General features: G+C 41.6%; 3 protein-coding genes across 3 annotated transcripts; all 3 read right to left on the reverse strand.

The window, feature by feature from the left end:
• Positions 1–282: 282 nt before the first annotated feature.
• On the reverse strand, positions 283–8,626 carry LOC144738615 (bifunctional 3'-phosphoadenosine 5'-phosphosulfate synthase 2-like). The gene is given in 20 exon segments (XM_078621617.1): positions 283–424; positions 550–671; positions 673–738; positions 740–781; positions 906–1,174; positions 1,708–1,756; positions 1,758–1,844; positions 2,030–2,235; positions 2,801–2,833; positions 2,836–2,911; positions 3,454–3,480; positions 3,482–3,568; positions 4,911–5,029; positions 5,156–5,176; positions 5,179–5,293; positions 5,435–5,670; positions 5,746–5,778; positions 5,781–5,811; positions 5,813–5,842; positions 8,582–8,626. Coding segments are annotated over 20 exon segments (1,836 nt in total).
• Positions 8,627–10,268: 1,642 nt separating this feature from the next.
• Positions 10,269–14,148, reverse strand: LOC144738618 (multiple inositol polyphosphate phosphatase 1-like). The gene is given in 14 exon segments (XM_078621620.1): positions 10,269–10,528; positions 10,531–10,657; positions 10,725–10,865; positions 11,322–11,363; positions 11,365–11,420; positions 12,446–12,467; positions 12,469–12,609; positions 12,611–12,642; positions 13,031–13,055; positions 13,057–13,122; positions 13,124–13,225; positions 13,227–13,340; positions 13,343–13,554; positions 14,145–14,148. Coding segments are annotated over 14 exon segments (1,344 nt in total).
• Positions 14,149–14,525: 377 nt separating this feature from the next.
• On the reverse strand, positions 14,526–17,493 carry LOC144738617 (multiple inositol polyphosphate phosphatase 1-like). Its single transcript, XM_078621619.1, is given in 12 exon segments — positions 14,526–14,642; positions 14,644–14,697; positions 14,699–14,912; positions 15,142–15,237; positions 16,047–16,113; positions 16,116–16,172; positions 16,716–16,766; positions 16,769–16,806; positions 16,808–16,907; positions 17,094–17,124; positions 17,126–17,211; positions 17,214–17,493. Coding segments are annotated over 12 exon segments (1,191 nt in total).
• Positions 17,494–26,677: the final 9,184 nt, after the last annotated feature.

The raw sequence follows: 26,677 nt of genomic DNA on the forward strand, positions 1-26,677 counted from the left end.
TGCAATAAAACCTCCCTTAATGCTCTGGTTTAATTTCATCTGAGAGAGGTATTTATTGATTAGATTAATTTCATCTGTGAGTTGTGGTACTGTTGAACTGTAACGGTTCACATTAGTTTGATCTGGGAGCACCTAGTAAACTGAGGTTTAAGATGCAATGATTTCATACTTTTAAGACCTTCACCAGGATAACTCACTATTGATACTTGAACAGGGAAGCTATCTAAAATACTCCTGCAAAGAATAGAAGAAATTTGGTATAGTGTGATTGTGCTGCCCTGATTACTTTTCTTTCTGAAGAGAGCTGTAGTATTGAACCAACACCGCCCATGCCTTTGGTGCCATGAAGCCGTCTGGAGGGTTCTCTCCACTGCGAGCCAGGTTCCTCATCTTCGTTCCAGAGATGAACTCAAATTCGGAGTGTCTGAAAGGATGAGAAACATTGGCACAGAGACAGTGGACAGGATAGGTTTATTGGCAGTGACGGAGCAATACGTACAAATAGTTTTGTGGCGGAAAAGTAAAAATGGCAGCTCTTTCTTTCCTTACCTCTCTTTATCGTAAAAGTCCATAGCCTTCTTGGACTTGTTGTAGGCAGCCACCCTGAAGGGGATGATCTCCACAGAGGTGAGGCCTGGGGCCATGGTGAGGACCTTGCCCCCGTGAGTGGGGTTCATATAGGTCCTTTTTAGTCTCCGGGTGAGGCATGCCAGCAGGGTCCCTTCCAACAATGTAAAAAATTTGCTCCAGCAATCATTCTGGCCCGGCAGTGCCATTGCACCTGATAGGACAGAAGAAACAGGTTAAAATTCAATCACGTGTGTGTGTGTGTTTATTGTTGAACAGTGAGTGAGAATTTGACTGATGATCACAACAGATTAACAGTAAGCCGATATATTTCTTGCCTCTGTGGGTCCAGCATACATCATAGGTGAGGGGAAGATTGCTACAATGGTACTGGAAGGGTCCAGAACGCCCTCCTCCAACACAGCAGCATGCTGCTTCATCCGCCACTGCAGAGGCACGTCGTCATCTTTGGTCCAGCCACCAAGCGGGTGCAGTAGGAGAACAGGATTCTTGTATCCTCGATCCAGCAGGCGACGCTTGGTGTCCTGCATCAGCAGAGCGTGGCCATTGTGGACTGGGTTGCGCAGTTGAAATGCAAATACTGCATCTGAGAGAGACAATGGTTGACAGCAGAGACTTTATTTCAGCTGTTGAGCTCAGTGATCTGAGTTTGCCGGGATGCGGATGTAGTGTGGTGTCCTCTGTCACAGCAAACATGCTCATCATGCCTTTCACATTAGCTGGTATGCTCATAAGTATACTTGTGCTTTGTGCTTTGGCCGCAAATAAAACACAAGGTGGGACCGCACGAAAATTTACACGTACAAAAGGTTCTAAATTATTCCGGGAGCACCGGCACACCTTAACCAATTATGAGAGTACAGCATTCACGCCAAAGAGAACAGGTGATCATGAGATATGTGTTCACTGCTCACCAAGCATCCCCATGCAGCTTTGAATTTACCAGTTCTTATTCACCTGATCCTGCGTCTTACTCTGAAAGACAAATGGGGCATTCTCACTATCTTGTCTTACCAATACAACTCATGGAATGATATTTATGATCAGTTGTCATTTACAGCCAATATAATGCTAGTTTGAGGTTTCTGACTTGGAAGGGAGCATATTGAGATTTCCAACCTGCTTTCATGTCTTTGAACTTCTGCTTGAGCTCCAGTGGAGTTAGGCGGGTACTGGTCCAGTCCATCGTTCCATTTGATTCGCTCCAGCACCTCCAGGTCACCGCCTACGAGCCAGTCACCTCCCTCCAAGACCATCTGCATGAGGTGAAAAACACAGTCACCGCTTGCCCACACAAACCATTTTTAAACACAGGTTATTATTTTGACGGCCAGCATGTGTCTGAATTACACAATTTTTCACTTTGCTTGGAACACGTATTTACCACTGATCTTGCTGCAGAGACACTGAAATTATAACATCTGATGGGTCCAATGATTACCTTTATGTGCGGGTGTTGCGGACAGGTGGTGCCCCACTGCCGGGCACAGCGCTCCTCTTTGCGATGTTCATAGAACTCTGGGTTCCTGAGAATTGCCACACGAGATCCCTGGTACTCCAGTGCGATGGCAGCGCAGCCATCCAGCTCCTGCTTGGTCTCCGTGGTCACAGGCAGGACAATGGGGACAGACATGTTGATGGCTCCACCTGAGTCAGAGGAGAATGCAGTGATCTCAAACATGACCCAAGGCTAATAATTCCTTGTATATGTTACTTATTCAAACACAAAGAAATTAATGTAATGTGCAAGCTTTAATAGCCAGGTTGCCCAAACACGAACTGGTACCTCTGCAGTTGCCAGGATATGTTTAGTACGATTAGAAAGGTGAAATTTATTTGCAAAAAATAACTTATAATGTAATATGTTCAGACACTGACTGGGCTTATAACACTCATTAATAAGAGTAAGAAGATATTTTCCCAATCTGTTTGCGTTCTCCTATAAATGTCCTTTATTTGTGTTCCGTATCAATGATGGCTTTCTTCCTTATGAATGCATGAAGTCGACATGTAATTTGTTCATTTAAGACCTGAACATATGTTATGTCATTTCAGAGAATATTACATGCAAAGAAACACTGATACATACACACATGAATACATGATAGACTATCTGCACAAAAACTTTATAAATTTGTGAGTGTGAGCGGGCAGGCTGTTGTCCCAGCAGATTGTGAGAAGAATGAATACGACAGCGGTGGTTGTCTCTTACCATCCAGGAGGTTGCCAAAGTGCAAGACCTGGAGAACTCTCTCTCTCTCATGAAGCCCTTCAGAGGACTGGCCCAGCCCTCCGACAAAACCTGCACCCACTGGAGATCCAGCTGTTGAAGCACAAAGGTTAAAATGGCACTGAAGACTTTGCACAGCTTCCATATGTGGTTCCATTTTAGTCAGCTATTGTTACGGATGTTATTTGTGAGCAATATATTAATTCTTTTACCAAACCACAATGAGGTATTCTGTGAAATAACCGCAGCTTGATTGAATAATAGCCTCAAGACAATCACATTTCCTTAAACACAGCTATTAATGTTTGACATAGTTAACAAAGTGGTTAAGGCAGGAAGGAAGAAGGAAGATTTTTGATTATTTTTGTAGAAAGCCTTTCAGGAAATAATGTATGGTTTTGTTCCTTGTTTTAAGTTTGCATTTCAGGGCGTCAAATAACCTGCCTGTTTGCCAGGTATCCCTGTAAAATTTTCATTATTGACATCAAGTTGGTACCTGCGTTCAGATGGCAAACACAGCAGAGAATCTCTATGGGCTAGTACACAGACAGCTCTCTTACATGCACAATACTAGCCACATGTCCATTTACTGTGTATTAAATAAAGAAATCCTTATACTGGAGTGGTGCAATTACCTTGGTGATGTTGATGGAGGGCAGTGTTGTTTGCATCAGCCTGAGCAAGATGCAGACGGTTCTCTGGAACAAAGAGTTCATTCACCTCCTCCATGATCTCGCTCGGTACAATATTCTACATACAGGGAGAGAAAATGAATGTCACGCTTTTAAGGCAGTATTGCAAAATATAAAGATGGAAAATATTACAAATAATAATAATTATTGTCTATATCATGAGTGTTAAAGGCAAAAACAAAAACTATAAGGAATACGATGACCCATATAACACTTTAACAATGAACAATCAACATTTGGGACATTTGTTGCAGTTCCATAAACATATATGGCATCACTTTGACTTATCAGTTTACTTGTAACACTTCATGAAAAGTTTACAATCCTTTTAAATCCTTTTTATACCACATATGATCAGACATTAGAGTAAATCTAGCGCTGTTCATCCAGTAAACAAGGAATATATGTGGCAGGGAGGACTACTTCAGAAACATGCAGTGACGCACACACACTCACACAACTGGCTCTGGGGCGTGTTATATTACAATGCATGTTTAGTCTTAATCAGCTTCACTCTTTCAATGTTTACATTATTTTCTATCTTACATGTAATATTATTTCTCCACACTATTCTTGGAGTGTGTCTTGGATAATGATGCTATGATAAATGATGATAAATGACTTTATGATGATAAATGTGTGGAGGACATTTATCATGATAAAGGAGTGAGGATACAGTATTTTGTACATTTTGTGAATATCTGAATATTCGTCTGTGTTATTTGTTATTAATGTCATGTTCATCTGAATGTTGAAAATGTTAATAAGTCATTAATAACTTCTCTTTGAAGATAGGACTACTGTATTTGAATCCTTCAACTCTATGTAGGAAGTGGTTTGGAATTCTGCTGGACAGGTTTTGTGAGTATTTTGTAATTAATTGCTATTCCCAAACTATGTTGCCACACAAGGCTAACTGGAAAATCAAAGACATCAACGTGACATCATTCATCATGTTGACACGTCATCATGTTCTTTGTTTGTTTTTTTTCCAACCGTGCCTCAGTGAGAGTGCAAGAAAAAGCTTAGTTTTTTTTCACAAACTTTCAAGATGCTGATTTGTGTGATTAAACTTCATTTGCGTTGCCATATTATACAAAATGAAACTTGTTTTTGCATTAGTGCTGAGGTGAATTTATGAGTAAATATTAAGCTACACTTCCCATGTTGACTTTTCTGATTTAGAAGAATCATCCGTTGGTAAATGGTGGTGTCTTCCCACCTGTGATGGGCACATGTTGGTGCATTAATAGGTCCAGGATTCTCATTGTTTTGGTTTTAAGAGGACAGGCAACATAGCCCATCCTTGTCTATACTGAATTACTTGGTGACACAAACGGCTTGTTTGAATAAGAATCGTCTGAATTACCGAATGACGTCTTCTTCTTTGTCACACCCACCTGTTCCCTGAGCATCTCGAGCACTTGATCAAGGCATTCGTTCACTGTGAGCTCACTGGTCTTTAGCACCATCTCTGGTGCTTCAGGACGCTCATAATCAGAGTCAATGCCAGTGAAGCCTGCCAACAAAAGCCCAACAGTTAAACAAAATGTCAATGAAACACCAGAGACATTGTCAACCTAGTGTGTAAAGCAAGTGAGTGAACCTGTTGAGAATGATGGCAAGGTGATAAACTGACACAGACCTTTAATCTCCCCAGCACGAGCTTCTTGTAAAGTCCTTTTACGTCTCTGCTCTCACACACCTCAAGAGGAGCGTGGATAAAGATCTCGAAAAATGGCAGCCCAGCATTTTCATGGATTTTTCTGGCATTGACACGATCCTGAGGTAGATGTTGTCACACATTTTATTTATGGAGTGGGCACTTTCTTTTACTTCTGATATGATATAGATAAACTATGTACTAAATGTAATGTAAATATTATATGTGTATGTAATATGTATAAACCAACTATTTTCTGACCTTGGCGAAGGGAGAAATGAAGCTGGTGATGCAAACAAGCCCAGCCTCTGCAAACAGTCTGGCCACCTCAGCAACACGACGGATATTCTCCTCACGGTCTTCAGCGGAGAAGCCCAGATTTTTGTTCAGTCCATGGCGAATGTTGTCCCCGTCCAGCGAGTAGCAAGGGATGGCATGGGACACAAGGAACTCTTCCAGAGCAAAGCTGATGGTTGTCTTACCGGCGCCGGACAAACCTGGTTGGAACAAAACATTGGGCGGACATTACATAGTTAGAAGCTTCTACACAGTTGCAGAAGGTGGAGATTTACCTGTGAGCCAGATGGTGCAGCCTCTGAAGCCCCCCTGGTGCCAACAACCTGCCCTCTCTTGCTGCGGGCTAACATGGTGGGCCTGGTACACCACGTTGTAGACCTTTTGAGGTCCTGAGACAAACATTTACATTTACATTTATTTGACAGCTGGGATAGGCTCCAGCACACCCGTAACCCGTAACCGGATTAAGCGGAAGAAAATGAATGAATGAATGAATGATTTCAACAGAAGCAAATGCCGCTTAGTGATTGCAATATGGCAACTTTTGTTATGAATGATGAGTTATTGCTGGTTAATATTTTCATGGACATATTTTCGTGGACATTGTAGAAATGTTTCAGGACAAAGTGTTCTGTGATGATTTATTCCATAATGGTTTACAACGCTACTGCATCTCTCAACTTTAACCACATCACACACAGAAGATATGACATGCAGATTGTGATATCTCACTTCATGTACTGAACCTCCCCAGAAACAGTTTGGAACCAACCTGAGAGGCCTAACAATAATTTGACACAGCCTGCTGACTGGTTTATTGATTTCATTCTCAACCATACATCTCCGGCTGATCCCAAGTGCTACAAAGCGCAAATTGAAAGTATGCAAGCAGGCAGATAGCAGCAGATACAGTGTGATGACTTGTGTTAGGGTCAGGAGACATGTAAAACATGGTTCCCAAGGCCAAGATTGGGATAGTGAGAAACACCACAGGACAAAGATCATATTCATTGAGGTAGTCCTTTGGGAAACTAAGTCTTTGTGGCATGAGAAAAATACAAAAAGACTTCTTTTATATGTTGAGTCTTTGTGTAATGTATGGCGTGTATGAGGTGTCTTTGGTTATCTCTTTTTGTCTTTTGGGCAGAGCCACCTGTAGTTGAGCTGATCACCAAAGTTAAACGTGATAGGTTGTTAGTGAGGATCTCAACTCATTTGCTCTCAAAAACTAAAATGGTTACATCCAACTTTCAGTGAGCCCTCATTTGAGGTGTGTTTCTCTGTATTCCTCTGAACATTGTTGTACATTTTTCACAATCTTTCTTTCTCTGCTCTACCTAGGCTAATGTCAGCTTTTTTAAAAAAAACAACCCTTTCTTTTGAGGGCAGTTCGTTTTGAACACCTGAACTGTCTTGGCGGTGATACCTGTGTCCTCGGACCAAATATAGAATGTAACTGTATCTGTCAATTTGTGATGACAGCAGGCGTCTATGAGGTTCAAGGTGGCCATGCCCTGTCCAAAGTGACCAGGATGAGGATAAATGGGGCTGTATTGACTTCCAGAAGGGAGGGTGGAGGGGGGAGGCATGGAAGGGAGGGAGGGAGAGAAAATACTGGGACAATGTGTCCAGTGTGCAGCCTAGCGATGATGTGGCAGTGCTCGTCACACATTCGCCCTCTGCATCCACCCGCCATTTCTCCATCCCTCTACTTTGCTCTATCAGCTCTCACACTTTACCACCTTTGACAGTCATACTTCGTAATTATGCCCCTGTAGCCCTAATGGATTACAGCAGCAGGAAGAGCTTATAGCTTATGGTGGCTCTGGCACACTGAAATGGCAATCATGTAAAATCTTTCAACAGTGTGCCATAGTGCACTGGGCTAATGGCATTAGGGGCTGCTTGATTATCCTTGTAAAACGTTACCAACAGCTGATTGTAAAAGTCAATACACTTAAATGCTTCTGTCATTCCATCACGAAATGACAGCATCACTGTGAAATGATGCTGCTTCTCAATCACTGGAAGTGACAAAAATAAAATAAAAGTGACATCTACTACTGGTCGGATCACTGACTGTGAGGAGGTTACTGTACCAATGAGTCTACTGATGGGACCGATGTTTCCCTGAATGACACGTAGCCCAAAGTTTGTGCCTGTACACACCAGTACACACAGTGACACAACATGGAGAAGAACACCTAATGTGGGAGACTCATCTTGTTCTGCCAACACACTGCCTCTTGCCTTCCTCCCTTTATAATAAGCTCAGAAATTTTGCAGTCGTTGCCGTCTTCAGGGCTCGCAAGCAGTAACTCAAACTGGTTAGTGTAGTTTGTCACAGCAAAGGCACACCCTTTATCTTTTTGGCAGGTTTCATTGGGTTTAGGGCTGTAAATAATGATTACTTGAACTATGGTTTAGTGTGGTGACCATTATTTACACATCATGGTAGTTAGATGTAGTATCCATTCATATACAGACGTGAACAGCATAACTGGGTCATGTTGCTTAAAATAGGTAACTAACTGATGGCTCCACTGATTGAATGACAAACCATTCCAAACATATTGTCTGCACTCCTAAAATGTTTTGTCGTCTGGTATTACTTCAAATTTGTAACATTCTTGTGATAACACCAACTTCAGCTTTTCTGCCCAGCATTTGGTCTCAGCCTGTCGTTTTCACAGTGGCTTCTTTCTCCCCTTCCCTGGACACCCCACATCATGAATGGGGCATATTGACATGAACCCGTTGCTACAACAACCAGCCTATTCACGCGCGCACGCACGCACACACACACACACACACACGCACGCACACACACACACCTACCTGGCTGTCTGGTCCAGGATACTGGATTAACAGCGAAGATGAAGTGACAGGGGGGGGAAAAAAAACACTTTGATGGGGAAAGTCATCTATTGTTTTCAGTGTTTTATTGCTGCTCTACTGCCGACAGCCAGGGATTGAAAGTCGATCATCACAATTTCATACATACATGAGCTAACGTAACTTATTTACACACTGACGAGTTTTACGTGTCGGATCCAAAGCCTCGATGCACTTCTGACATACTTCAGAGACTCATCTGTTGACAGTTTAGATTGTAGTTCTTCTACGTACCGTGCGAAGCTTCTTCACTCCGGACATTTCGTACGAGGGTTCGGACTGCAACACCGCTTCGCTACGGGGACCTGGGATGGCGAAGTCTGCCGCTTGTTCGAGTCCGAGCCGTCACCTCTAAACTTTATTAATCGATGCAGACGAGGGGGGTTTAAAAGGGACTTCCAAGACACGTAGCATTCCGCTGGCCCAGCCTCCAGCCCTCCTCCGACAGACTCAACTCAATCTGCATAATACACCCGGAGGCACGCCAGCCAATACTCGGGCATAACGACATGACTGGGCCGAGCGCCGAAACCGGCAGGACTGGGCTGGAAGTGTTTGGAGGTGGAAACGCGTTCACTTTATGAATGTTTTGTCGCCGGTTGTTTCGTGTCAGGACTTCGGCTCCCAGAACATTCACCCCTGTTTCCCAGGAAAGCAGCATCGCCTCGATTGTTTACCTTCCGTCCGCCAGCTCCAAATGCTAAACCAGTTAGGTTGCGCGGTCACTTAGCTGAACTTACTTTTAAAAGACTTTTTGAACGAGGAAATGTTCAAGGTGTGGTCGGCTGACGTCTTAGAGTCGGTGTCAAAATGTTTACTGACATGACGAGACAATAAATCCCCATATGACACGTAGTTAAAGTGACAGCTCTTAGTCGACTACGATGATTAACTGGCAGTGACGTCGGTGCCTGTGTTCGAGCAGCACGAGAAGGATGCTGGCCGGCGTGAGCACTATTTGACGTGTGTGTGTGTTTGTGTGTGTGTGTGTGTGTGTGTGTTTAGTTTGCTGTCTCTGACACGATATTAATTCACATTACTTCATTCATTCAATCATCTTCTTTCGCTTGCTCCGGTTACGGGTCGCGGTTGTCCTGGAGCCCATCCCAGCTGCCACATAATGGACAGACAACCATTCACACTCACATTCACACTAACGTACAATTTAGGGTGACCAATTTACCTCAGCATGATTTTTGAGGTGGGGGGGGAAGCCGCAGTACCCGAGTGAACCCCACACAGGCATGTCACATACATGCATATGTGACATTGAGAGATGTACATAAGTTACTTTGTCATGTACTAAATGTATCATTTATACAAAGATCATGAGTAGAAAAATACTGTTTGTGCAGTCAGATACAAGACAAACAAAAGAATAAGGACAACTTGGCAAAAAATCAAGCTTGTAAATATGTATTTTACTAGTTAGTTTAAAATGGCATGAGCTTCAGTGTTCCGACTTCTTTTCCTTATTTAAGCGAAAGCAGTTGCACTTTACTTGTCTTTTTGTCACTTTACTTTAGTGTCCATTTCATGTTTCAGTCCTTGAAAAAAGCTGAGCATAACATAAATTCCCTGTACACAGCAAAAAAATAGAACCGTATGTTCCTGTTCCAAGTTGTGATAATAATAATGTAGAATTTTCAATGAGGGACACTAACATAAGAAACTGTACTTGAATTCCATTGTGGAGACTGTTGATGACTCAGACACACCAAATCTGTGTTTTCTGGGGAGTATTTAAAGGTGCTGTCCAAGGTTACACAACATTGAAACATGTGGTGACTTTGTTCAGCCACTTCATCTTTTAAAGGTTTACATCGGAGCGGCCTCGAGGAATGGCTGCACAGTTTCCACACCGTTTTGCAGATAAAACCAATGCCTCCACCATCTCCTCCACCTAAATTTTGGAAGGCCTGTTGAACAGCTGACACTCAGTCTCAAAGTCGCAGCTTTGCAGCAGTTCCCTGTAGTGCTTCTTCACATCCTCATAGAGCGGCATGGACACCTGCGGGTCAGCCAAGCCAGGGAAAGTCACAGGTTTCTCGTTGAGCAGCGGCTGCAGTCTCAGCTCTCCTCCCCCACAGTCGTACAGCACCAACAGGAAATTGGCCGCGTAGGGTAACATGTAGCTGGTGCGGAAGGCACGTTGGGTCTGTGTGCATAATTGGTCGACGTCAGGGCATCGCTGTCCTTGAAGAAGCCCAGGAGTGTGAGCAGAGGTAGGAGGGTCTCTGCGTGGCCGACCTGGACCGTCACAGCTTCAGTTACCTGCTGACCAGATCTAATGTATATGATAAACATGATCAGTTTCAGGTCATGATGTTAACTTGAAAATGGTCTAACTCAGGGATATTTTACTCACTTGTTCTCTCTGGCGTGCTTTGTCCAGTCGGCTGAACACGTCATGGAAAAGGATGCAGCTTGACTTGCTGTTAATATCATGACCATAAGCTCTTTTCCAGAAATGTTTCAGGTCATTTGCATACTCCATTACCTATTGACCCATAAAGACAAATGTCTGTGAGAGGACGCTTTATGTGAAGTCTTTCAGCAGGATAACATTTCAGGCTACCTGAGTGTTAGGTCAGCTAAGGCACAAAACACCCTTTGTCCTACAGAGAATGCCAGACTGTTCCTTTGGGGCTCCACGCCTTGGCAAAATGAGATAATAAAATGCCTTGAGATTTTTTAGAGCATTTAGAGGAAATTAGACAAATTAGGTTTGTGCATTCCCACATATGTACAAATAGTAGCCAGACTGATCAAACTCAGCCAAGCAGACATTTCCTGTTTTTTGCTCAAAAAATGTTATTTGCAGAAATCAATCTATTGGGAATCAAACTCAAAATAAAAGACAAATCCTGCGTCAGACATATTAATTTTCTCCTGGTACAGAATGCATACTGAGAGATATACTGAAATGTGTATATACCACCGATGACATACATACCTGTGCATCGACTTCATCAAAGAGCCGACACCACGGTGAGTTTCACAGTCTTGATGGCAAACTCATATGCACACAAGTAAAATGCAGCCTCAGCCATATCTAGAGGAGAAAGGTTTCAATGCAATCTTACTACTGAATCACGGTCATAGAGGAATAACAACAGAATACATTTTTTAATCATGACACCAGCTTCAGGCATGTGAAGTGGGGAGACAGACTCAACCTCGACTGGCGTTTTTCAGCTAAAATCAGATGATGACATCTTAATCAGTCAAGGCCCCTTGATATTTCAAACTAAACACAAATACTTGGAACAATCTGACCTCCACCCAGGTTTGGACAAACTCAGGTCATCTCTGGTTAAGTTTAATGAAAATCTGATAAGTAGTTTTTATGTAACGTTAGATAACAAAATCTTCCATGTGAAGGAACAACATTCATGGAGAATGAAGCTCCAATAACTAATAAAAAATGAGCAATCTGAAATATTTTCATTTCTCTGGACACCACTTACTGCCTCTAAAATGGCAGAACTAACTGAATTCAAATTACTAAATTACTATTGGCTTAACTACAAACGTGTAAAATGAACAATTCTTGGAACATATTTAGGACCGAAACAACTTAAGCAATCAGATATTATTATTAATATGATTTATGGTGCTTTCAGAAATCAATGGGAATCATACGGTACAATCTGGATATTTAATCAAATATGCGAGTGAGTTGCTGTCTGGTACAGACTGGAACATCACTTCAAAGATTAAAAAAGTACACAGCGCTGCTCAAAGACGTGCAGGAGTATAAAACACTTCACACGCTCTTGTCTTCACACTACTCCTTTTCTTTGAGGTTTAAAAATGAGTTGGCACACCGTTGTTTTCTATGATGTTGTCCAGCACTGTAAAATACAATCTGACCCCATCAGCGCCTATAACAAGTATGTCAGAGACCTTTTCATGGTGGACACTGGTGCGCTACTTTAAGGAGTAATTATCTGTTCAACACAAGCTTAAATAAACTTAACTTAATCCTCCTTTAAATGCAACAATACTAATACTCAAGTGTATGTGTTCACTTGATTGTGGGTATAGTTACTGAAACAAAGTGTTCTGTTTATTTACCATCCGTGATGTTACTGTATGGGGACTCTGAGACGGTCTGCGATCTTCTCCTGGACCCTCCTCATCTCTGGTCCCTCCTTGAACCTGTCCACCTCTGTCAGAGCTGATGGGTTGCTGTCAACTTCCTGCACGAACCTGGTGCACTTGTCAAAGAACCTCATCAGGGGCATCGTTCACTGCATGGTCAAACTCCTGATCTGGGTAGAGAAGCAAACAAACAGGTCAGTGCCAACGTGAACTAATGAGAGGTAAACCCAGATGTTGGTTTGATTTGTGTTTAAAAATTGGACAATCCATATGAGCATGAACATTTGCATGTAAATACACTACCCTTCAAAAGTTTGGGGGTCACTTAGAAATGTCCTCCTTTTTGAAAGAAAACCTTTTTTTTTTCAGTGACGATACCGTTAAATGAGTGTGGTATGTGGTAAATGACTATTTTTAATGGAACATCCACGAACATCTACAGAGGCTGTTTCCACCAACCATCACTCCTGTGTGTTAATGCTACATTTGTTAGCTTTCTCATGTTAAAAGGCGAATGGTGATTAGAAAACCCGATGTGTCCATCATACCTTTGATAGCCCCACAGCTCTGTCAGTCCCGCCTTTGAAGGACAGTGTGCTGTTGACACACCTGTGCTTTGAGCTGGTGATGAACTTGATGAGTCCACCTCGAAAGTTTGTCCTCTGAGATGAGTGAGGGGAACAGCTTCGACAGCCTGACAGCCAGATGTTTGTGATCATTCACACCTTTCTGGACTAGTCTTCCATCCATGTCCCTCAGTGTACCACATCGTCCACTGGGTCTGGATGTCCTGCAGCCAGCTCTCTTTGCCCGAGGCGTCGTTTTTCACCAGTTCGTACAGCCCCCGCATCTTCCGGGACGTTTTTTGGTAGTCGGGAAACGCGTTCCGTGTCTTATGACCGCGGTCAGATGAATCTGACGGCATAGCTCGGACGGAGGCTGAAGGACGGAGGTGTTGACGGCCAGCACGTCGTCGATGAGATGCGGGTTCACTTCCTCGTATCGCCCCTTGGTGCTGAAGTAACTGGCGATGGTCGGTATGTCCAGATTCTCCCCCGCAGTCACGTCGTTACCAGAACCGTCTGCAAAGCCGAGCAGGGCGGTGAAAAGTTACCCCCAAAATGTCCGGCATGATGTGGATTTGTCGGTCTGTTTTTGTTTCTGTCCGGATGAGGAGTGACGTGTGTCCGTTAGCGCAGGACCGAACAGGAGACCAAAACACTGAGCAGAGATTGAGGTTACACAAGCGTCCGGACGGACGTTGGGACACTTACCGACAGCGCCTGGGGCCCGTCAGAGGTTCACAGCAGACTGAAAGCTCGAATAGACCTTTAACCCGATGGAACAAGGATTGTTTATTTTCAGGGCCGTAGCCACGGAATTAACTTTGTGAGGGCCACATCTAGACAGACAACTGACGAAAACAAATACTTGTCTTGGACAACAGGGATATACAAAAACAAAAGGCCATAAATAGCTATTACGCGTTCTATCGGGCCACAAACAGTATTTGGACTGATGTGTCTGATGTTGATTTCTGCAGCAAATGATGACTAGGTAAGTCAATGATGTGACTGATTATCTTTCCGCTTAACTCTGGGACTGTGGGACAGATCTGTTTTTAACTGCTATTCACAATTTGGTTTGCAAAAGTTGTGCACTTTCTGAGTGCCCATCACTGAAACATAAAACCAGCTGCTCCCGTACAGTCAGACAGTAAGATGTCAGATCCTCCAGGCATTCAAAACAACACTGTCAGATCCAGCAACTTTCCTGACAGACTAAAGCAGAATTTGTGTCCAGGCATGTCAATTATCTTATGTGTCTCTTTTTACCATGTGGAATGTTTTGTTTTGTTGTATTCAAAACTAGTCATAGTCAGTTTGCTTAAGTTGCTATTTGCGTATACAATTTAACATAGACTGTCATTGAATGCCTAAAAGCAAGTTGGAGATGCAGCAGATTTTTTATTTTCTTATTTTTATCTTTATTTTCATTGCAAGTAAAAAAAAAAGAATAAATGCACAGTAACTTCAGATTCCACCTGGTGACACTAAAATTCTGCAGGACTTTTGAAGAGCTGACACTCGGTCTCAAAGTCACAGCTTTGCAGCAGTTGCCTGCAGTGCTTCTTCACATCCTCATAGAGCGGCATGGACACCTGCGGGGTCAGCCAAGCCAGGGAAAGTCACAGGTTTCTCGTTGTGCAGCGGCTGCAGTCTCAGGGTCTCTTTCCTCACACTCATACAGCACCAACAGGAAGTAGGCCACGTAGGGTAACCTGTAGCTGGAGCGGAAGAAATGTTGTGTGTGATTTGCATAGCTCGTCGATGTCAGGGGGTCACTGCCCTTGAAGAAGCCCAGCAGGGTGAACAGAGGTAGCAGCGTGTCTTCATGGCCGACCTGTACCGTCACAGCTTCAGTTACCTGCTGACCAGATCTGTGCAACATTGTTGTTGACTGTTTTAATGTAACATTACTGAAGGAGTTTCAGAAAATATTTGCAAGAACTGAAATCTGTGTATATCTTATAATCCAGATTAAAATGGTGACAGTTGTACACAGAATAGCTAAAGAATAAATCCAAAACAAGCCAATTGCAGACCATGCAAAAATGAATTCAGTATTCAGTACATTACGCACTGCCAGACAATGAAAGGGTTACGCACTGGATCTCACGAGCCACCTTGTTCAGTCGATCAAACAGGTCATGGAAGAGAATGCAGATGGACCTGCTGTTGATATTATGACCATAGCCTCTTTTCAAAACTCCTGCAGGTCTTTTGTGTACTCCATAAACCTGTTAATCCACATAGTTTAAAGGTGTGGTGGACAGATTTAAGTACAGTATTACTGTGCGGTATCATTCCAGTGTAGTGTAACATCAATGTGTAACATTTCCATATGATTGTGTGTATTTTGATTGTTTGATAGTTGACTTGGTTAGCTGGGACTTTATTGTTTCTTGTGCAACCAACAGTTACCAATATACCTCTGATTGAGATTAGATCAGGTTGTTCTTTGTATTCATATCTGTCTGATCAAATGTCCCTTACATGATTCTGGGTGTAGATTCAAGATTCACTCCCTGTCAAGTCATTGAAAACGTGTTTGTGACACAAATCCGAACAATATTTTATACAGAGAGCACCCGTTCTACACTTGTTGATGAAGGGTCATATAAATAGACTGTGACAGTGAAATACATGAAATACATAGTTCATTTTCAAGCTGCAGTATTAACATTCATGCATTTTGATTTTTAAAAAGCCAAATTAACTTTTCCCCTCTCTTAGTTTTTGTAGAGGCATGTGTTCTAGTTGTTGGTACAAATTAAACTCTTCAGAGGAGATCATATTAAAATATTGGTAACCATCTATCTTTCTGGGCCATAATGGCAGTAGGAAGAAAAGCACAGCCAACTCCTGTTAGTTCAAGGTAACAGGGGTTAACATGAAGTTCCTTCCTTTATCAAAGTTTCTGCTTGTGTAGTCAAACATCTCTGTTTGTACAGTGAGAGGTAACTCCAGTGGTGAATTAACTTTACATCATGGCTTAATTAAGCATTTGATTCCACTGCCTCAGCAAATCTGATGCATTTACCTTCGCATCATCCTCATCAAAGAGGCAACACCATGGGAGTTTACTGCCTTAATGGCAAACTCATAAGCGCACAAGTTAAATGCAGCTTCAGCCAAATCTGTAAGGAGGGTGGAGAGGGGTTCCCTTTATATGTCTGTTTTTTACACTGTTTTTTGTGGCCAACAAAGATCTATCATAAAAAAACGGAACGTGCATATAGAGAGAACACCGAAATATCATTGACAGTATGGTTAAAAAGGTTGTCTTAATCTTACAAAAAACGATGAAAGTGGAGTCCTAACTTATTATTGTTTTTATTATTTGAAACCTGTGATACTACAGGCCTTAAATAATCAAGCTCACTGCTGCCTGATGTGAAGGGCCTATAATACTATAAAAACGGCGCCATCCAGTGTTCAAGAGCTCACTGTAAAATTTGACCAAGCAAAACTGCTTTGCTGTTTGCATTTTAATCAATGTATCATTGCTGATATATAGTCTGGGCTGTTTGTTTGAGGATTTCAGTCAAGTTAACCCTTCAATGCTTTGCACATTCTGTATTCTGTTAAAACCAATCATTGCCAGTTAAAATACTATATAATAGTATAAAATAGTATAAATACATGCAATAAATGTTAAGGAACTCTTTTGTAAATATGACCGTGTGTGATGAGAATGTGTGGGACTCTAAGACGGTCTGCAATCTTCTCCGGACCCTCCTCATCTCTGGTCCCTGCTGGAACGTGTCCATGTGTCAGAGCTGATGGGTTGTTGTCAACTTCCTGCACGAACCTGGTACACTTGTCAAAGAATCTCATCAGGGCATCGTTCCCTGCATGGTCAAACTCCTGATCTGGGTAGAGAAGCAAACAAACAGGTCAGTGCCAATGTGAACTAATGAGAAGTATGTTGATTTGATTTGTGCTTAAAATTGGACAATCCATATGAACATTAATATTTGCATGTAAATATGTGAGAACATAGCCCAGTGGCCAATTTCCATTTCCCACTGGAAATAAAAACGATGTGTCCATCATACCTTTGATAGCCCACAGCTCTGTCAGTCCTGCCCTTGAAGGACAGTGTGCTGTTGACACACCTGTGCTTTGAGCTGGTGATGAACTTGATGAGTCCACCTCAAAGTTTGTCCTCAGATCGTAGAAGTGCTGCATCTCCCGTATGCTTTTGTTTGTTGGATACCTTGTGCCATGTCTAATTATTGCAGTCATATGAACTTCTTCACATTGTGCCGATGGGAGCTGTACAATTGATCTGTTTACAGCAAGTTTGTCCTCTATGAGATATGGATTCATGTCCTCATACCGCCCGTTTGTGTTGAAATACTTGGCAATGGCTGGTATCTCCTCAGAAGTCCCACCATGATGTAAAAGGCAGGTGTTGATGACAAAATGCAAGATAACTGAAAGAACAGTCCGCATGCTGCGCTGTATTGGAGCTTGAAAAACATATGTGTATTGTCTAAAAAGAGACTGAGCAAAGTCCAGGACAGTTTGTTTACTCTTTTCTCACATCCTGAAACGTTAACGAACATGGCTCCTTAGTTACCTCTCAACACAGTGCAAACTTGGCAGTGTTCCTGCAATGAGGTAATTGTTAGAAATCGAAAAAACGAACCAGTATAATGACATTTGAATTTGTTCAATTCAGAGTAGATGTCAGGCTTGTATAGCAAACTGAATAAAAAAGACATTTACTTGACTGACTGCAGGAACCTGAGAAAAAGTATGCTATAGTGAGCTCAATTGTCAGCGATGACATTGAACAAGATGAGAAAACAAAACCTTATCAACAATGGATCATTATAAGGATGTAAATGTACCTAAAGAATGCTCAGCCAGACTCATCAGAAGTAAATGTACTCAAGATAAGCCAACCAAATCATTCTGTCTCATCAAGCTATTATCTGATAGGGGGATCATCCACGTGCATTTCTAGCAAAGTGATTTCTGATGTAAATGCAGTGAAATGATCCTTGAGTTTAAATTTAGAATAAAATGAGATTCAGTCATTTGTTGATTGACAATGGAAACCTGCCATGAATTGGCATAAGCGTGGCTTGAACAGAGGTTTTGTACAGTTGATATGAGAGGTTGATGAGGTGAGTAACTCACTATGTGTCAGTAACTTGATGATGGGCCAAAACTGTACGTTATCACATTGTGTGATCTCTGAGTTGCAATTATCTCCTCTTAAAGAACTGACACAAAGGAACCGATGTTCAACATTGAAGTAAATGTTTCCGTTTCCCAGCTGTCCATTCTTTTCTAAGCCATTTGACACAGGGGATGCTTTAGTGAGATGAGTGTTCCAACGACGCATTTTTTTTCATTGTTAGCAATAATGGTGCATTCACGTGCTCTTACCGTGCTCCAACTTCCGCGCTTTAATTTATAAAAACGTCTTTTCGCGCAATTGTTTGGTGAATATGAGCAACAAGTATGACTCGATAATCCAGTGGGTTTCTCGCACCATAGTCTAACTTGTAGACTTAGATGGACACATGTTTTTGTCATACAGGGCTGTCTCTGTTTCTACGGCACGGAAGCTAATACGAATACCTGTAAACTGTCGAGATGGTCAGTGAACGCAAAATGAGTGACGACATCAAGGCACTCCCCACATCTGCCGCCTCCCCCATGGCAATACGAGGCAGCCGACCAACAGAGTGACTTTAACATATCGCAGTGAAAACTACCACAAGCTGTAGCGGAATCCTTGAACATTTCAGAGGTACGTGAAATAAACCAGGACCCGTCTTTATTACAGTTAACTCCAAAGTAGCCATCGCTAAACAACCTAGTCGTATTGACCACATCTAAAGTGTCGTCAACATTGTGGTTCCAATCTAACTAGTAGTGTTTTAGGCTGTAACACAAACTCTGAGATGCCACGAATGTTTAGGCACGTTGCAGTCAATGTGCGTTGAACAAAGGGGATTTTTGACAATATTGAAGGCCCACCGATACTGGCCTTTGTGTCAACATTTTATCAGTTTATCAGTACTACTAGCCGTCCCCCGTTAGCCTGAATCTCGATCCGACTTGATTGGCAGGGAAGCTACGTTGAGCTCAGTTTTTACACTGGGGAGATGTTTAGATTACATAAACACCATTTGCGGGTCTGTCTGTCATTTACCGCCGGCCAACTTAGCGCCAAACGTGCTTCTAAGGACTCCACTGTTTTAGCCGATCGGCTAGCAAGCTAAATACTGAAGATGGTAGCTAGCTTATCTATTTTTAGGTGGCCTGGCTATAAGCTCATAAGCCATAAAGTGAAGCGGCTGCAGGGCCTTAATGCGAATGAAAGCCGTGTTTTAGAACGGTGAGCCACCTGTGACAGCCATGATATTGCTGTATTGTTGTGCCACAGTTGAGCCAGTTAACGTTACAGTGTCAGTAAATCAGCGACATCACCTGCTAACTCCCTCCTCTCTGCAAATACTAATGTTAGCCAAACATTTGTTGTCGGTCCGCGCCACTAGTCGGGTTAATATTAAATATTTGTTGTTTGCCTCTTCCCATTATCCAAAGAAAAGTGCCTCGCCCAGTTTACAACCACATATTTTTTTTTAAACAGTTCCTTTCTCCGTTATAAGTAAATACAGTTATTCACGTTTAGATTTGAATTGAACAATGCTGTCGTTGGAAACGGAAACATCTGTCCAAGTGGAAATGGTGTGAACAACTACATGACTCACCAAAGCCAAGACTTTGAGAATGGCTCTCACAGACGATAAATGAACAGTCAGAGATAGTAATTGCAGTGAACAAGCCTGTTTGTGTGGAACGGGGTGAGAAAGCAGTCTCTGTCAGACAGAAACAGTCAGACTTGGAGTGTAACAGGAGCAACAATGTTTAAGTGTGTCAACGGGCCTATTGTCACAGCACAAATGTCACTGTCAAAGTGAAGCATGTCAGACTAGCAACAAAGTGAGCGGGTGCATTTGACAAGAAGGACATAGAGGTTTCCTGTCTTAAAGTGGAAACACTGAGTATTCAAACACATGGCTGTGATTCAGCAACAGGGAAAAAATAGTTGGCAGTCCAATGTATTTACAAATGTTGACATAGATGGATTCTATTTGGCTTGTTTTTGTTGGTCTTGAAGTGATCTTTGTGATACTATATCTTTTTGTACTTTGGGTTTAAAATTCTAGGTTTGTTTGAGTAAGTTTTCTCTTGGGATGAAACTCCAGCAACTATGGCAGTGATAGATGTATTTTTTTATGAATATATTGAAATAAGATCACTTCGTTGCAGTTGTAAATCAACATCTTTAACTTTGACAAACCTTTCTTCCAATATCAGAGACTATAACATAACAATAACTGTTACTGTTTATTCATCATGTTTTGTTGTTTCTCTGACTTCAGGCATCCTTTCATGAATTGCAGCGTCATTTTAACTTTTGTCAGCAGGATTGCAACTGGTAAAACATTGACCAGTGAAGAATCATTGTTTTGGATTTGTAATATGCAGTATCTGAAATCTGGGCTATAGTATCACCTATGCCATCTTCTTGTTCCTTCTTTGTAACCCTGGACATTGACTACAAGTCCCCTCACATCTGTTTTTTCTTTGCTGGTTGCCTGGCACCAGGGGAGGGTGCATGCCGACTTTGCCCTTCTATTTCAGGTAAACAGACTGTACCCATTACCTTTTGTTTATGGCAAAAATACTGTTCCTGAATCTTTGAGAAATGTTATCGTCAGCAGATGCTGAAACTGTACTGTGTAAATACAAATCCGAATCAACATAACATTTTCTTCAATAGTAATCTGAATTATTTACAGTTGATTCAGAGGAATATCAGTGCAGCTTAATAACCTCAAATGAACTAGAACTAGAATGCTAGAAGTCTTTCTTTCAGCATTCTTAAACTAATAGTCATTTGATGCTTGAAAAACATACAGTTTCCATGAGCAGCTGCAATTTTGCAGTAGCACTAGCTGGAGACAGCTTTTCAGAAAGAAAGGGGGAAAAAAACAAAACAACCAAAGACAAAATATTGGATACATATTTTAAAACTTGTCACTGTCACGATTTTATCTTGTGTAAAGTCTAACACGTGGCCATATTTTCAATAAACAAAGGTTAATGGAGATTCAAATATGAGGGAGGTGGGACAAATTTGTGACAAATGCATTGACATGGATGGTGCAGGATGTAGTGAACTTCCCAGTGAGTTAGGAATTTTAAGTATAACAAGCTGCCACTGCTGTCATCTTGCCAGCTCACCTGAGCTGGGAATCTCTATCCTTAGTTGTTTCTCTGTTTCTCTGGTTCCTACTTGTTTGGTATACATATACAATACAACATATGTCGTCATGTCCCATTGTACACCATTTTTTTCAGTAAACACAGTGTACCCAAATTACCACTGCCTTAATTTCTGTATATTTTGCCCTATTTTGATGCAACATGCCTTTGTGTTTTCACCGAAGCCAGTCCAGTGTGCATTTTGCCACCGTAGCCGTCCCCACACAGTGTGAAAGAGGTAAAAGAGACACTCCTATGTCACAGTACAACCATGAGAAAAAGTCCCTTTCTAAACATGAGTAAACCACAGTGAATGTGCATCGAACGACACATGTTGCGACACAAGGACAAATTAATTGACGAGAAAGTCATGCTGGTCAGCATTGTTTACGCAGCCCTTTTGCAGGACAAACGTTGTGCTGTACTTTAATTACTACCTGTTAACAGCCCCAGTCCCACCGGGTGCAGTCCTCCACTGAATTTCAGAAGTGTCTGCCCCTTATGCAGTTGGCCAAGTCATGTATTAGTTGTCTTTCCACTATTTCCACTTCACTCAGTGACCTCATAAAGCCACAGGGGGGGTTCCTCATTAGCAGATATCACCTACTGGTACAGTGGATGGCAGCTGAGGAACGTGGCTCCTCAGAGACCTATGTCACGGACATCAACAGTTTATGAGCTGTCTCATCTTTACCCTCGGCTGAGCACCTTGGTGTGTTAATTAAAAGACTGATTGCTCAGAAGGTCTTGCCCCTATTTATGTGATGTTTTTAGTGCTGGTTTAAGAACCAGTATCCAGACGCGGACAGCACTGGTTGTTCATGTTTTCGCCTTATAGACTGGAGACAAAATGTGGTTCTGTGACTGTCTACTGTAGAAGGAAGAAATACAGAGAGTACTTTTTACACGTCACAAGTTTTTACATGTCTGTCTGTTGAGTCAGGCTGCAATTAAGACTAACACCGTGGAAGATGTTTGTGATATTTCACAGGTGTGTACTTGCTGAGAGAGATCTAATGATGAGCCTTTTGACGAGCTTAGCATCTGTCACACGCAACTAATGTTTGTCCTGTAAGGCTGGTTGCTAGCCTTACCATTGCATGACAAGGTAACACATTGTGGAACTAAGTGATCAAAATCCATCAAGGAAGTGGATGCAGCAACTTTTCAAACTGAAATAGGAAAAAAAGGGCAATTCATGAGTTTGTTCAAGCTCAGGCAGCCGTGAGTTTGTGTAGGGGTGCTGAAATAGTCCATATATCTGAGTATCAACGGTATTACTGGGATTATTTATGAAGTAGTTCTTTGCATTGAGAACATTATGAATGTTTACATTGCTTCAGTGCAAATGAAAGTCTGTGTACATTTTATCATATTAGGTTGGGTATGAAAGTGGCAAGATAGATAACGTAAAAGCATTGAGTTCTTTTCTTTTTGTGTGTGCGTGCGTGCTCTTCATCCTGTATGTGTTGACTGAAGCCCAACACAGTCTGATCTTCAAGCCTGTCCCTCCCTGCTACTTCAAAACGAGGATGCTCATATTACTGGATTTAATGCAATTAGCCTGCATTTCCTTATTGCTTCTGTTGTATAGGAACACCATTTTCTGTCACTGATTGCATTCTTCTGTGAGCAGGATGGGCCCCAGCCAACCGCTGGCCTAAACCACAGCAGCTTGAACAGTTAATTTTTAACCATAATATCTTTCATCAAACCAGACACGCCCAGTTGTTTAAATATTGGCCTTAAACTGTTGGGTATTTGTGTGGCAAATGTTAATGGATACAGGTGAGAGCACGTTGTTCAGGCATTGTTCATGCGCCTCAGAAGACAGAAAAGCTGTAAAGGGATACCACTCTTTCAGTAGTGTTTGCAAAGAAAAGAAAAACACCCTTAGGAGGAGGGAGACGTAAAACAAAGCTTTGCCTTCATAACAGGTCTTTGGGTGAATATTGTTGTGTGATGTGCATCTCTGCAAGTTTTGTCAGTTTCACTACGGAAACCTGAGAGGCAGTTTTGTTTCCGTATACCTCATGCAGACATTGTTAGATTAAACATAAGATCAGGTGTCAGTTACATGTACAACTCAGATTGTAGGAGCAATAGAATGATTTAAGTTTAATGTGAACGCTTATGTGACAGATGTGTTGGACCTGAACATGAATATGGTTTGTTAAAAACACAGTGTTTGTGACTTGGGGCCCTTTCCAGATTTATTGAAAACCCTGAGTTTGTTCATTGTGAATCTAATCTGAAATTAGAACAAATCCGCAGATTAATTAACTCTTCACTAAACCTGCATTCTGGTTGTTGAGGCCCAAGGATGTTGATCGCATAATCATTTTTTGTCAGAAACTAGTTAAGTATCTGCTGACATAACCGATAACCGTTATCTGTCTGACTTTGTTTTTCCAATGTTTCCAATGAGCTTCTGTACTGGGGCTGTAAACAATGAAGGAATCACACATACATGTTTTAACAAGGGATATTTTTTTCAACCAAGAGGCTTCATTTCTCAACGTGTTGCTGTTGTTAATAACTCAGCAAAGAAGTCGTGTAGTTGCTCCATTAGCTTTTAACACTTGTCATTTGGTTGCTCTGGCTTTGTAAAGAATGAGCCTCAGATGGTCTGTATATGTTTGTGTCATCTTGACATATTGTTCGTGCTGGGTGGGATCGTTTGCTTGTGTTGGCACATGTTCTGCCTTGTGCTTCTTCCTCTCTGCCTGTCCCCTTTAAACTGTGACTGGAAAATTCAAACGCATTAGGGAGAAGAGCAGTTTTGATTAATGTGTTTTATCGCGTATTCATTGGTTGTAACATTTCTCTCAGGACTCCAGGCCACATGTTGCCTACCCATGTTAAATAAATGTATGTTAAAAAAAAAGATTATACATTAAAAGAAAATATTATATATGAAATAAAGCTTGAACAATCTTTGATCCGCTTTTTTTAATCAGTGGCTAAATGAATTAGACTTAATGCCAATCAGCAAACAGACCACAGGCCCACGTCATAAACGTTTGTGTTCATTTTGAAGTTTTTGGAAAGCCAATGTGTACTATACTACTAGTAGTATTTTTTTATAACAAGCAACGAGAAAAAAGCCCTCAAAGCTATACAAGAACTTGTGACTAGAAAGTGTTTAATTCAGGACTAGGGCCTCAAATCTGGGTATGAAAATGATTAAGTCGATGCCACACTCAGACAGAACAGACGACTGTTATTAAGGTCAATACAAATTACTTTCACAAGGGACAGGACTGAATAATTTGATCAGACTATAACCACTTATCTCCGATCAAATCCAAAAGGACATAACAAAATAATGCTTTGTATAATTTTGCTTTAAAGTGTAGTGTTCTTAGAAAACATTCACGAGTCTGTTTTAGTTTGTTTGAAATTAGTTCATTTCAGCATATCTAAATTTAAAAAAAAACAGGGTGGGGGTTGTTTTTAACTCTAGCACATACCTTTATATTCTGAAAAACATTTCGGCAGTCACATTTGTGCAAGTGAATCAAAGAAAAACAAACTTTTGAAAACAGCATTAGGACATAATCACTTGGCAAAGCTTTTCAGCTATTGTTTGGATCTGTTTCCTCCTGTTTTCTGCTTTGCAAGGGCAAGTTTTTTTTTTTTTTTTAAAACTTTAATTACAATGTCAGTGAGCGGTACTTGTATTCAAATTTCTGTGTGTGTTTCACAGGACTGTTTTTGTGACCAGGGAAAAAGCCACTTCCGCTGACGCTTCAAATATCAGGTGAATAAATGGCCTTTGTATGTGGGAGCTGCCTGCCTGGCCCACAATAAGTAAACATAAGACAATAGAAGTCACTGCTCACTAAACACACAGCGCAGTGCTGGAAATAAATCCTCCAGTGCTGCACGTAGCAGTGTCTTGCACATGCCGTATTCGCAATAGTTCTGTGAGGAAAATACCTTACCTTTAAGGTAAGTTTTTTTTTTTTTCTTGGTCTGGCTTCACTGATAATGCTTTTAATGTTTTCTCATGGTTAGCTTCTATACTCCAACATAACATCATATCCTTCTGCTTCATAGTCTTGAGTAGGAAGAACATGTACCTTGTGGTTTGGTGGGTTTGTTTTTCTGAGCGTACATAGTAGAAGCGACTGTTAGTGATGTGGAAAACAAGAGCCTACTGTGACTTAGCAACAAACCAAAACATTGTGTAAACACAGACATGAATTGTTCTGATGTAAAGAAACAGGTGCCTTTTTTCATCACTTTTTGAGTGATATCAGTATTTGAAGCTTCATCTCTCTCCTGGGTCTGTGTGATATGCGTGTGTGTGAAGGAGGACCTCACCCTCAAGGAGGGAGGGGTGACTCAAGGTCCACACATGAATTACACTGATCATACCGCAGAGCATTTAAAATTTCTTTTTTGGACTAAAGAGCTGTATAGAAGTACCAAGGAAAAACCAAATTTTGAGTAATTGTTACATTCCATGTGACCTTAGAACATTTGTGTAATCAGATTCCTCTAACTCCATATATAAATGTCTTCAGCGCAGCAGAACCTCCGAATTTCCAAAAACATATGCGTATGTTCTGACCTTGTGTATGTTCCTTCATGCTCGGGTGATGATGATGTTATTCAAAACACACAATTTTGTCTCATTCATTTTTAGCCTCCAGAATGACTAAATACTGTAGTAAATACTCTATTCCTTTCCAGTCCTGCACAAATAAACCTTTTAAAACTAGTCATCATATTCAAGATGTCTTTAGAGGACTCCTGCGTTGAGATATCAGGGTAAAAAAAAAAAAAAATTATGTCATCGTTTAAGAATGTGTTTATTTTTCTCTTTGCCAACAGTGTTGAGTGGGATTATTTCTTCAGCGAGCGTGCTGTAAGATGATTCATAGACCAAAGGTCCCGAGCACACAGCTGACTCATTGAAAGTTAATCTCCGTTCTGTCACAACTGTACAGTGCTGAAAGTGCTTTGTTTTGCTGTTTTTATCTCCATTCGCACCCCTTAAGGTGTACAGCTGAGTGTGGCTATTTGCATACTATCCATATGTTTATTTTTATACGCTCCTTTGTATCTCACAGCAGAATCGTGTTGTTATTAGGTCATATTGTTCTTGGGACCTCAGGAGGAGGAACTCTCTGGCCATGTGCACTTAGAGTTGTAGTTGCTTCATATTGTAGCTCTTTACCTTGGCGTAGTTTTCATACTGATGTACCGTTTGTTGTCTTGCCAGCCAGCCAGCCTGTCAGTATATTTAGCTGTTACTGTTCTGAGCTGTGCTGTGGCCTGACTGCTGTCCAAGGCCCCCTTCACTGGGGCGGGGTCGTCTCAGTGCTGACCTTAA

The sequence above is a fragment of the Lampetra planeri genome, unplaced genomic scaffold (assembly GCF_965212315.1).
Source record: "Lampetra planeri unplaced genomic scaffold, kcLamPlan1.2.h2 scaffold_1091, whole genome shotgun sequence".
NCBI classification, from domain to species: Eukaryota; Metazoa; Chordata; class Hyperoartia; order Petromyzontiformes; family Petromyzontidae; genus Lampetra; species Lampetra planeri.